At 40.1% G+C, this 12,755-nt stretch overlaps 1 protein-coding gene across 1 annotated transcript; it reads left to right on the plus strand.

Moving 5' to 3' along the window:
- Positions 1-8,231: 8,231 nt before the first annotated feature.
- Positions 8,232-9,816, plus strand: LOC100036828 (uncharacterized). Its single transcript, NM_001097116.1, has 2 exons — positions 8,232-8,582; positions 8,888-9,816. Exons 1-2 carry the CDS (start codon positions 8,266-8,268, stop codon positions 9,750-9,752), a joined length of 1,182 nt encoding a protein of 393 aa, NP_001090585.2. The 5' UTR covers positions 8,232-8,265; the 3' UTR covers positions 9,753-9,816.
- Positions 9,817-12,755: the final 2,939 nt, after the last annotated feature.

Consider the following 12,755-nt stretch of genomic DNA (forward strand, 5'->3'; position numbering starts at 1 on the left):
TGCAATATATTTAAGCTGGCCAACTACGTCAACGTCATCCCATATCTGGCCAGTCCTACGCTTAATTTTCATCTGATTCATTAAGAATTCAATTGCTTAATTATACATTTTACAAAGAGACTAAGTTTTACCTGCAACTTACTTGCTGCTTTCAAAGTAAAACTCCCAAACTTGGCTGCCCTTTTATTAGACACCAGTGGGATCACCTGACTATAGCTGGGAAGGGTGGGAGCTACAACATAGAGCTGGTCACTGCTCCTGTATAACTATAACAAACAAGGGAAAGTTGTGCTCACCACTAATTTTTAAAACCATTAGGCGGGGGTGCAATGAGGCTGTGACCACAAAATACATATAGTCAAATACATGAGTCCTCTGCACTCAACCCATTATCAATATATTTAAGACAGCGACATTTTGTGCATACTGCTACTGAAAAATGCCTTACCCTTTAAACAAAACAGGGATTGTTTGTCCATATATTGCAATATAGTAGTTGGCCAGCTTAAATAGTGCCACATCAGCAGTATATCGCCTATCCCTTTTCCCTCAGCACACAGTTCAATGGGGTTTTATGAATATATATAGGGACAACAGTCACTTTAATTACAGTAGTCTGGTACAATATTGCATTCACAGCAAAAGGACACAATTTCCTTGCTCTATTTCTGCACACACTGTATCTCACAAAATCCTTTCAAGTGCAATTGCTCTCTGCTTATTTCTTACAATGATCAGCATATGGTTGTCATTCAGATCTAAAAGATACAAATTTCATAATTATCATCAGTCATATCATCACATACCATCCACCTGTACAAGGCTGTTAGCCAATCTCAGCTTAGCCCTCGGCAAATACTCATCATTCTCTCTGCTGAAATAAATAGGCAATATGTTTTGTTTATGTCAAAAAAGAAACCAATGCTTCTTTGCAGAGTTGTTGTTATGTCTCTCTGTTTTGCACAGGCTGCTGATTTACAGCAAGCATAAGAACTCTTTTACAATGCAAAACTGAAGCTGCCGATCAAAGAGAAATATGCAAAGAAGAAGCAGGCATTTCAATTATGGAAAGAAGTAGGAAAGAAGGGACTTGAACAGATGGGAAAGTAGAACAAGAATAGAATAGAAAAAAGGCACATACAATATTGTGTAAAGATGAGAAATGAGAGTTCTGAAACTTTTAACTTAGAACATGGGGGCTTGTTCTGGTTGATTGATTGAATGCAGGAAACAAAGGGAAAAAACATGAAAACTGGATCATTAAGAGACACACGAACATAGGACAGAAGTCTCCCTTTCTGGAATGAAATAATGTATTTAAGGCATATTCCAAATATAAAGTTTAATTTTTATGTATCTCAAAACAGAACAGTACAGATAAAGGGCATATTTAGGAAGTTTAAAAAAACGGTGTTCGAGTTTTTGCCGTAATTTAAGATAATTGCCTAAAAAACCCAAAATAGCAGATTAGAATTTTTTTCATTGGAAAAAACTGAAATCAAACGGAAATGAAATCCTGGCAAACTTATATTAAAATCAATTGAAAGTGTATCAACATTCACACTGTGTATATATAGTTAGTACTGTTACGCATAGGTCAATTTGAATTGGGCAGGTACATATAGGACATATGGACGTCTTTATTAGAGATGTTGGTGCAAATGCTTGAAGTATCCACTTTTTATTACAAATGTCCAAGGAACCATAATAAAGACAGAAGAGATCCTCTAATGCCCTGGACATGAGCCCACCCTAAAACAAATGTGCCATGCCCCACAAATGTCTGGGGAAAAAATGTTAACATAAAATCCCCCTTAAAAAAGTAAAAGTCGCCAGCGTTTTTTACAATTTTAATGAATTTTCTGTGTACAGGATATGATGTCACTGGCATAAGATTGAGGAAGCTGTAGCTTAGTTTTATCAGTTTGCCTGGTCTAAGGTGGTGAAGTAAACTCTGGCGAAAGAGGTAATTGTAATAACTTGCGGCCCAGCGACGGGGATGCCCCCCACACCATCAGTGGGGACGCCCGCCACACCGCTCCTCTTCAATAGTAGTCGGGAACTAGGGTACGTGCAGCGAGCCTCCTCTGCATTTATAGGCGCAGGCGCGCTGGCGTGTTGACACCAGCGCGAAATGGCGCGAAAATTTTAAATATTTAAAGGGACATTTAGGATTTTTTCACTGCCCGTTATAGGACCATTCCTCATGAGTTCCTGGTGCTCTGTACTTGTATTCCTGCTTGTTATCTGATATTGATTCCTGTTTTTGACCCCTGCCTGCCTGACTAATCTCACTTCTGGTATCCTGACCCCTGCCTGGTAATTCGACTATTCTACTCTATGTAATCCGGCCTGTGCCTGTCTTGACTCCTCTCAATTGATTTCCCGGCTTTGACCCTTGCCTGTCTGACTTAGTTTGAGTTCTGCCTGCACCGACCCGGCTTGATTTTGACTCCGCTATCTGTCTACGCCTTGTACTGTAACCTTCTGCCCAAAAGACTTTGCTTTACCGTTGTGCCCCTTTGCTTGTCCCGAATCTCTCGCTTGGCACCTCTCTTAATAAGACCTGGCTGCATCCGATTAGCCGAGGGCTCCTCCCGAGGTGAAAGGCGGCTGTTAAAGGCAGAAGCAAGAGCCGAGAACAGGATGATTAGCATTGATTCTGGATTTAGGGTGCTGACCGTGACAGTAATTTTCAGTAAAATTCGCATCTTAGTGAATTTGCGGAGTAACGACCGTTCGCCAGAGTGAAAAGTCGCAAATGTACGCTAGCGAAGGGTCTCATTAGCTAGTGAATTGTCATCTATGCCTGTTAGTAAATTGGTGATGTCTCTGAGGATGAGATTTGTTGCGAACTGTTGCTAGTGATGGCCACTTTGCGCCATTGTCTTGTTGAAACTCCCATTTCAAGGGCATTTCCTCTTCGGCATAAGGCAGCATGACCTCTTCAAGTATCTTGATGTATTGAAACTGATCCATGATCCCTGGTATGAGATAAATAGGGACAACACCATAGTATGAGAAACATCCCCATATCATGATGCTTGTGCCACCGGCTTCACTGTCTTCACACTGTACTGTGACTTGAATTCAGTGTTTGGGGGTCGTCTGCCAAACTGTCTGCGGCTCCTAGACCGAAAAAGAACAATCTTGCTTTCATCAGTCCACAAAATGTTGGGCCATTTCTCTTTAGGCCAGTCAGCATGTTCTTTGGCAAACTGTAAGCTCTTTAGCACTTTTTTTTTCAACAATGGGACTTGCCGATAGATATATTTTTTTTACCAATAAACAGAAATATCTGCAGTACAGAATTATTAGTTGCTTCTAGTGATTGGCAAATTTCTCCCGTTGCGAAACTCGAAAATCGACTCCTGCAATAATGTTGACGCCCACATCAATTTTGACGCAGGAGTTAAAGTCAATGGGCGTCCGAATAGTGTTGATGCATGACAGTTTTGACTCAAGCAACTTTTCTGCCGTGCGTCCAAAATTTTCACGAATTTATTCGCCCATTCACGCCTGGCGAATTTATTCACCCATCACTAGTTGCTTCTATTAATACAAGACATTGTTATTAATTTGCTTTTTCTATTACACATGTTCTTGTATTTGATAACAACTAACATACATCCATGTTGTTTGCAAATCCTATAATTTTTTTTTATATTTTTAATAACTACTACTACAATTTTTTTTTTTTTTCATTAAAACAGCCATACCTGTTATAAATGCATTACAAATCTGAGCTGTCAGTTGTATACACCTTCTCAGGCATAGAGGTGAGGCAGTCAATTACTTTCACTTTCCATTTAGCACTAAATGACAATTCACTTTACACTTTTACTCTCCCTCCTCACCATCTATAATTGTATAGCCTGTGCATGAACAATGGCATCAGATCCACCATTCTGGCACATCCACAAGATTTTGGGGTTATGCAAAACTTGGTCAACAAAACGGCACCTGCTGTAACTATCTCGTTATCAGAACCTTGTGCAGTGATGGGTACACTCAGTTGCACAGGTTTACCCTGTGGTCTCAGGTGTTCACCGATGCCCTTTTGGGGCCTTGGGCTTTCTGCTGCGGAAAACCAGTTAGGAAGTGCAAGTGTGAGAAATAAGTCCATAATCGAGGTACCGGCAAGGATTTAGAAGAAGACGTTGTCAGACAGGCAAGGAATCAAGGGCAGGCAACAGGAATCGTAAACGAGGGTCAGGTAGGAGTCCAGAAACCAGATAATCAGAGCAGAAGATACGCTTGAGCAGGAACAGTAAACTGAAGCCTAGCTAGGGCATTCACAAAATGGTGGACTGGAGCTTTAAGGCTATTTTGGCGCAAAATTCGAATCCCATAGCTTATTTGTGACGTCACGACGATTGGCGTTGTGACAATTGTGTCATGCCACTCAGCGTCAAACCCGACGAAATCGAACTTCTTAGACAAGACACGCCGGGAGGTAAGAGATTGCCGGCATCTCTCTGCATTAGGGTTGCCACCTTTTCTAGGGCTGGAAAACGGATGTGGGGTGGCTGATGATGATGGGGTCAAATGTGGCCCCGTCATACGCAAACATCTTTATGAACTACTTTGAAAAAAATATTATTTAAACTAATGATCTGTACTTAAGATACTGCAAAAAGTGGATTCGCTATATCGATGATGTATTTGCGTTATGGACGGGGCCACAGGAAACCCTAGAGGCATTTGTTCATGAAATTAACGGTGCACTCCCCTATATTCGATTTACTCTGAACTATAGTTTTTCCGATATTGCATTTCTGGATACCAGGGTGTATAAACAGGACGACAGATTGTTAACTGATCTGTATATAAAGCCAACCGATCGTAATACACTTTTACACTTTCAGTCATTTCACCCACCCCAATTAAAAAGGGCATTGCCTAAGTCTCAACTAATGAGAGTGAAACGCATAGTTGCCTCGGATGAGGTTGCGGAAGTGGGACTGACAGAAATGTGTGATAAATTTCAGGCAAGGGGTTATCCAGAAGGTCTGCTACATAGGCAGAGCAATGAATTGAGAACAAAAGAGAGAACCATGTTATTGGAGAAAAAGAGAAAAAAAAAAGGACCCCCATACGGATCTTCGGACGGTTCTCATGTATTTCCTCCTACGCTGTGTATGTCATCAAATGCCCTTGTAACTTAGCATATGTGGGACAGACTTCAAGAACCGTCCGAGAACGCATCCGTGAACATAAGTCAGCGATTAAAACTGGTAAGAAGGAGCAAGCAGTTGCAGGACATTTTATTGAAGCAGGACATAATGTCAACCAGTTGAGGTTCCAGGTGATTGAAATGGTTACCCCGAAACGTCGAGGGGGTAATAGAATTAAAACACTTCTATGCCGAGAGGTCTTCTGGATTAGGAGACTGGAGACATTAGTTCCATTGGGTTTGAATAAAGAGTATGATCTCAAACCGATTTTTAGATAAAAGTATTTTCCTTTTTATATAAAAAATGTTCTTATATACTGTTTTTATCTTGATTTTTTTGCAGGTTTTCTGCAGTACTATTACAAATGAACTTTGTTCACCCACACATGTTGCACTGTTCACCAGATGGATACTTTTTATATAATGTTATTTTTTCTACTGAATGTAACAATATGTTTCACATGATTGTAATTTGTAACTAATTGTCCACTAGATGGCACTAAAAGTTTAAATAGTGGTGTAATGTTTGTCAGTTTAGCTTGAAAAAGGGCCAAATGAGGCCTGAAACGTTGCGGTAATGCCCGTCACTTAAGCAATAAAGGCATTTTAACTTTACCAAGAATTGTGGTGCTGTTCATATCGTATTTTGACTGCATTTGCTGGTGGAAAGTGGCTACTGGAGAACCTGCACCCAACTAAAGAAAGTAAGAAGATTTAAAAAGGTTGTGCTGACTATTTTTGACTGTAGAAAGGCCACAAAGAGCCAGGCCTAGGGCAGTAGGATTTTATGGGCGACATGCTGCCCAAGCACAGCCGCATTGATTCGGAAGCAATGGGGATACATAGGAGATATGACAGTTTTTAAAATTTCCCATGTGCCAATCCCCAATGCTCAGGAATGAATGGCAGCAGGCCTTGGGTGGCACACTGCATAATTCTTATTTTCCTCTGGCCTGTTAAATCTGTAATTCAGTATAAATGCAAGTGCATGTATTTACACAAACAGGTATTTTTAGTTACAACGTTATGATCATAAAGTTGATAAGCCACCATACCACATCAAGGTAAACCCCATACAGTGGTCCCTAACTATTTACCTCAGGTCATAGTATAAAAAGGCTTGTGCCTCCCTGCATAGTGGCATTCCTTGGGATAAGTGTCTCCTGACCTGTGCATTGGTTTCAATCAGAGGGCTAGATCCTCCCAAGCCACTAGCTTTTGAGGCTTTTAAGAAAGAGATACTGCCCAAGACAACAACCATTTTAAAGCCATTTGTTGAAGGGGTGGGTGTGGGGGTGCTACAAACTGTAGAGAGAATGTCACTTGGACACTTGTTTATTCATGAGGGGTAGGTTGTTTGGTTATTTAAACTTTGTACACATAAGTGGTTGTATCACCTGACAAAAGGGGAACGCCCCAAAACGGTGTGACACAATAAAGACACAATGGGCTTGTCCCCTGTTTGAATCGCATTGGGTGTCGGTACCTATTTCTTTTCGGGTGCTACAAACCTCATGGATGCTTATCCTACAGCTTCAGGCTACAATACAAAAATACATGGGTGTTGTGGGTGCACTCCAAGTAAAAATGTGTTTAAATACAATGGAAGTGCTACTGATTAATTAATCAATGCACATTCCCTTGTCCCCTGTTTAATAAGTAATTCAGTATATATGCAAGTGCATGTATTTACAAAAACAGGGTTTTTTTAGTTACAAAGTTATGATCATAAAATTGATAAGCCACCATACCAGGTCAAGGTAAACCTCATACAGTGGTCCCTAACTATTTACCTTAAGTCATAGTATAAAAAGGCTTGTGCCTCCCTGCATAGTAGCATTCATTTAGATAACTGTCTCCTGACCTGGGCATTGGTTTTTTTTAAGAGAGAGAGATTGCCCAAACCTTGACATGGTATGGTGGCTTATCAACTTTACGATAATAACTTTGTAACTAAAAACTCCACTTGCATTTATACTGAGACAGGGGACCATGGAATGTGAATTGATTAATTGGCCAAATTAGTAGCACTTCCATTGTATTTAAACACATTTTAACTTAGCCTTGGAGTGCTCCCACAACCCCTGCCCCTTTTTGTATTATGAAATGTAGCCAAAAGCTGCAGGATAAGCTTCATGTGGTTTGTAGCACACCCTTTAAAAAAATGGTGGTCCTATGCTTTTTAAAAATGGGCATTGGTTTGGGTAGTCTCTCTCTCTATCTCTTAAAAGCCCCAAAAGCTAGTGGCGGGGGAGGATCTAGCCTTTAGACTAACCCTCACACTTATCACATGTAATGCTACTATGGGGTTTACCTTGACGTGGTATGGTGGCTTATCAACTTTATGATCATAATTTTGTTACTAAAAACCCCTGTTTTGTAAACACATGCATTGCTAATGAATTACTTATGAGACAGAGGGCAAGGGAATGTGCATTGATTAATTGGCCAAATTAGTAGCACTTCCATTGTATTTCAACCCACTTTTACTTAGCCTTGGAGTGCTAAGAGGCTGAGTGCAGTGATTACAAAAGAAGCCCAGTAAGGGCTGTATAAAGGAACCTAACGGATGAAACCAATATGGAGGTCTTGGTGATTGAGAGCAATAGTCTTTTTGGGAAAAACAAAGCCAGTGAAACCAAGTCTGGGAGTTTGTTGATTGGAGAACAATTGGCTGCAGGGAGGACAGTCTGGAGGTTGTGTATTGGGAATCAATAGCCATGGGGAGAGGCGGGAAAATCTGGGGGAGTGATCAGGAGTAGGAATGGTACTAAAGGTGGAACATACAGGAAGGGGCCATAACTAACTTGTGTTTTTCTCTGGATAGTGCTCATTCAGGGACCACTTCTGACTGGAATCTGACTGTGCTCTACTGCTGCAAAACGTCTAAGTGACACATGGGAAGATTTGTTGCCTGCATTTTTTAAAAAATTGAGTTTCGGTGACAAGTCGATCATCTTTTTGCAATAGAAGATTCCGACTTCAGTTTCCGAATGATTTATATCCCATAGTGCAGCTTCCTCTGCCCTCACGGGAAGCAGAAATACGGCGTGTTGTCTTGGCGTCTTTTCCTTGTGGTTCTTGCTAATATGGAAAATAGGGATCTGGCTGTTTTAATTTTTCTTTTATACCTCTATTATTATTTGCTAAAGAAAGAAAGAAATGAAAGAGCTGCTGCTAGAAAATATTGGGTACATCCCATCACAGATCAGCGGTTTCAGAATGGACAGTTTCAGTTATTATACTGTGAACTTCGCAGCTATCCAAAAAAATTCCAAAGGTTTTTCAGAATGTCTATATCAAGCTTTGATGAGCTTCTGACCGTTTTGAAGCCAGGCCTGTGTCGTGCCCACACCTTGATGATGGATCCAATTTCACCAGAGGAGCGACTGTGCCTAACACTAAGGTTTGTATGCTGTATTGCTTGTTACGTAACAGTGCATTTAGGCCTTTATCTTTGCAACATATAGGGGCATATGTATTTACGTGACTGATATGGTCATATAGGTATATATGTATGTATGTGTTTGGTATATGGGCATTTAAAGTTATATCATAGGTATATATATATGAGGTTATATGTATGTGTCTGGTGTATGGGCTTTTAAAGCTATGTCATATGTATAAATGTGGGAATTTAGCAATTATACAGATCCTATCTATCATAGTAATATTTTTAATTAAAGAAGTAATCCTTTTGTTTTGTTTCAGGTTTTTAGCAACTGGACAATCATTCTCTTCCTTGTATTTCCGATTCCCTATCGGTCGAACCACTATAGGCAAAATTGTAAGAGAAACTTGCCTGCTTATTTGGTCTGAGCTGCAAAGACTTGTGATGCCAACCCCAGATGAAAATGCATGGATTCACATTGCAGAAGATTTCTACAAAACAACCAATTTTCCTAATTGTTTGGGTGCTATGGGTGGAAAACGCATTCAAATTAAAATGCCTTTCAAAAGTGGCTCCGAAAAATACTCTTCGGTTGTTCTTCTGGCTGTTGTTGATGCAAATTATTGCTTTTCTATCATCGATGTGGGAGCCTATGGAAGCACTGGTGATGCTAGTGCTTTCTGGAGTTCAGCAATGGGACATCAATTATCAGAAGGGGCACTCCATCTACCTCTTCCTAAACCATTGCCTGGGACTGCTGCACCTTCCATGCCTTATGTTTTTGTGGGTGATGAGGCCTTTGGTCTTACGGAAAACATAATGCGGCCTTACCCAGGGTCACAAATGGACATTCAGAAACGACTTTTCAATTACAGATTATTGAGAGCACGTCGTATGGTAGAGTGTGCTTTTGGCATCTTTTCCAACAAATGGCGTATATTCCATAACGCAATACAACTGGAACCCGATTTTGTGGACATTATAATAAAAGCTTGTTGTGTCCTACACAACTTTGTTCGTCTTCGGGATGGGTATATCTTTCAACACACTCTGACCGATGATATTCCAGATATTGATTGGGCCCCTGTTGGAGGTCCTACAGGAGGAATGAGAGTGAGAGATCATTTTGCCAATTACTTTATGTCTCCCGATGGTGCTGTGCCATGGCAGTTGAACCGCATTTAACCTGCATGCAGTTTCATTGTATTGTATTTTGTATCCCATTAATAAAGTGCTCATTATTATAAAATCTGTTGTGTACTATGTTGTTTCTCACTAACTTTGGTTTATGCTGTAAAAGATAAATAATATATATATGTGTGTATATATATATATAAATGTATACACATGTACAAAATATATACACAGAAACACAAGAAGTAGAGAAGGATATAGAGGGAGAGAGAATTTAAAAAAGTTATTTATGCAAAGATATTGAAATATATCTGCTGCTGCTGCAAATCCGCAGGTGTCAATAACCGAACCGACAATTCTTCTTTATTAGCCGCAGACAAAAAATTTTAGCCGCAGTGGCAATATGAGTCGACAAGATGTCATGCTTTGGCTATTCTGACTATTCTTGATCTCTGCCTGTACTGACCCCGACCTGTCTGACCTTGCTTCAACTCTGTATGTGCATAGATGGGACCAGGGAATGTGCATTGATTAATTGGCCAAATCAGTAGCATTTCCATTGTATTTTAACCCATTTTTACTTAACCTTGGAGTGCACCCACAACCCCCCTTTTTAGTATTTTGAAATAAAATAAGAGGCTGAGTGCAGTGATTTCAAAAGAAGCCCAGTATGGGCTGTATAAAGAAACCTACCGGATGGAACCAGTATGGGGTTCTTGGTGATTGGGAGCAATAGTCTTTTGGGGAGAAACAAAGCCAGTGAAACCAAGTCTGGGAGTTTGTTGATTGGGGAACAATGGGCGGCAGGTAGGACAGTCTGGATCCCTGGGGGAGGGACCAGGAGTAGGAATGGTGCTCACTTGTTTGACTTGGTATACGCATTACAAATTGGTGGTATGTATAAACTCAAAAAAATGCATTTATATTACATAAAGAAAGCTTTTTAAGAATACCACTGTGTGAATATGGTAATGATTACTTTTTTAGTGTACACGCCCTATTATATCTACAAAACTTGACTCAGTTAAAAACAATGTTATGTTCATATTATCATATGCATCACTATTCTTCTGATCAGGTATTGCCTATTAAGTAATCTTTTGGAGACCCCTGCTGGTTAGAAGCTAGATTGTAACAGGATACATACGGCACATACGGTATATCTATAACTGATGTATCTTTATTCAAAGACATTTTGAAATGTAAAATGAGGGGAATCCTTAAATCAGGGGACTTGAAATGGGGGTTCTACTGTATATCTTTTTCCGAGTCTTTTTATTTCTCTGAATATGGAATGGCCAGTAAATGGTGATGGTAAAACTGTGTTTGTAAGCTTTTGTTATAAACGTCAAACTTAATAAAAATCTAAGATACAAAAAAGTAAACATTGAGCCATGTGTGTTCCGGTATTGATAACATGGATTTGTAGTTAAGGGAACAGTAACAGTGTTTTAAAGTAATGAAATTATAATGTACTGTTGTGCTGCACTGGTACAATGCATTCAGTAGTTGTGGAACAAATCCAGGGCAGCAACTTGTCTGCAAAGTTCTTTATTGGGATAATGAGTTGGTGTAACTCATTATCCCAATAAAGAACTTTGCAGACAAGTTGCTGCCCTGGATTTGTTCCACAACTACTGAATGCATTGAACTATTGGGTATTACACACAGAATACCTGTGGAAGAAGCCAACAAAGAAATTCGGTGAGCTTGCTCTGAATATTATATGTGCTGCACTGGTACAACTGCTGTGTTTGTTTCAGAAACTCTACTATAGTTTATAGACTACTGTGGAGCCATGGGGATAACCACTAGAAGCTGAAAAAGGAGAAAAGGCACATGATACACATAGCTGATAGCAGATAAACTCTGTAGTATAATCTACTGTGTATCCTATGCTTGAATGGCTGCCCCCATGGCTACAAAGCAACTTGTTTATTTAAACTATATGTCACGTTCTGTTTCCTAAATCCAAAACCAATACTAGGCTCCCTGGTCTCGGCTCTTGCTTCTGTCTTTAACAGCTGCCTTTCACCTCAGGAGGAGCCCTCAGCTAATTGGATGCTGGCAGGTTTTACTAAGAGAGAAGCAAAGGTTATGGACGAACAAAGGGGCACAATCATCTCAAAAGGATACTGGAATGGAGGATAAATCAACTTGGAAGACAGGCCAGATAACACAGCGTGGAACATGCAGGCCGGGCCAGCACAAGCAGAGTTAGAATAGTCAGACAGGCCGGCTTGGGGCAGACAGAGTTCTAGGAATGGTCAAACAGGCTAGGATCAGGTTTGGAGAGAGTAAAATAGTCAGGCAGGCAAGGTTCAACTTTGGGAGGTAGAATAATCAGGCAGACAAATACAAGAGGTCCTCTGCACTCAACTCATTATCAATATATTTAAGACAGAGACATTTTGTGCATACTGCTACTGAAAAATGCCTTACCCTTTAAACAAAACAGGGATTGTTTGTCCATATATTGCAATATATTTAAGCTGGCCAACTACGTCAACGTCATCCCATATCTGGCCAGTCCTACGCTTAATTTTCATCTGATTCATTAAGAATTCAATTGCTTAATTATACATTTTACAAAGAGACTAAGTTTTACCTGCAACTTACTTGCTGCTTTCAAAGTAAAACTCCCAAACTTGGCTGCCCTTTTATTAGACACCAGTGGGATCACCTGACTATAGCTGGGAAGGGTGGGAGCTACAACATAGAGCTGGTCACTGCTCCTGTATAACTATAACAAACAAGGGAAAGTTGTGCTCACCACTAATTTTTAAAACCATTAGGCGGGGGTGCAATGAGGCTGTGACCACAAAATACATATAGTCAAATACATGAGTCCTCTGCACTCAACCCATTATCAATATATTTAAGACAGCGACATTTTGTGCATACTGCTACTGAAAAATGCCTTACCCTTTAAACAAAACAGGGATTGTTTGTCCATATATTGCAATATAGTAGTTGGCCAGCTTAAATAGTGCCACATCAGCAGTATATCGCCTATCCCTTTTCCCTCAGCACACAGTTCAATGGGGTTTTATG

The sequence above is a fragment of the Xenopus laevis genome, chromosome 1S (genome assembly GCF_017654675.1).
Source record: "Xenopus laevis strain J_2021 chromosome 1S, Xenopus_laevis_v10.1, whole genome shotgun sequence".
Taxonomy (NCBI): domain Eukaryota; kingdom Metazoa; phylum Chordata; class Amphibia; order Anura; family Pipidae; genus Xenopus; species Xenopus laevis.

Excerpts from the sequence above, each read along its gene's own strand:
- LOC100036828 (NM_001097116.1), top strand. The coding sequence starts at position 8,266 with ATGGAAAATAGGGATCTGGCTGTTTTAATTTTTCTTTTATACCTCTAT. Across the intron at positions 8,583-8,887 it reads CGACTGTGCCTAACACTAAG|GTTTTTAGCAACTGGACAAT; the intron begins GTTTGTATGCTG and ends GTTTTGTTTCAG.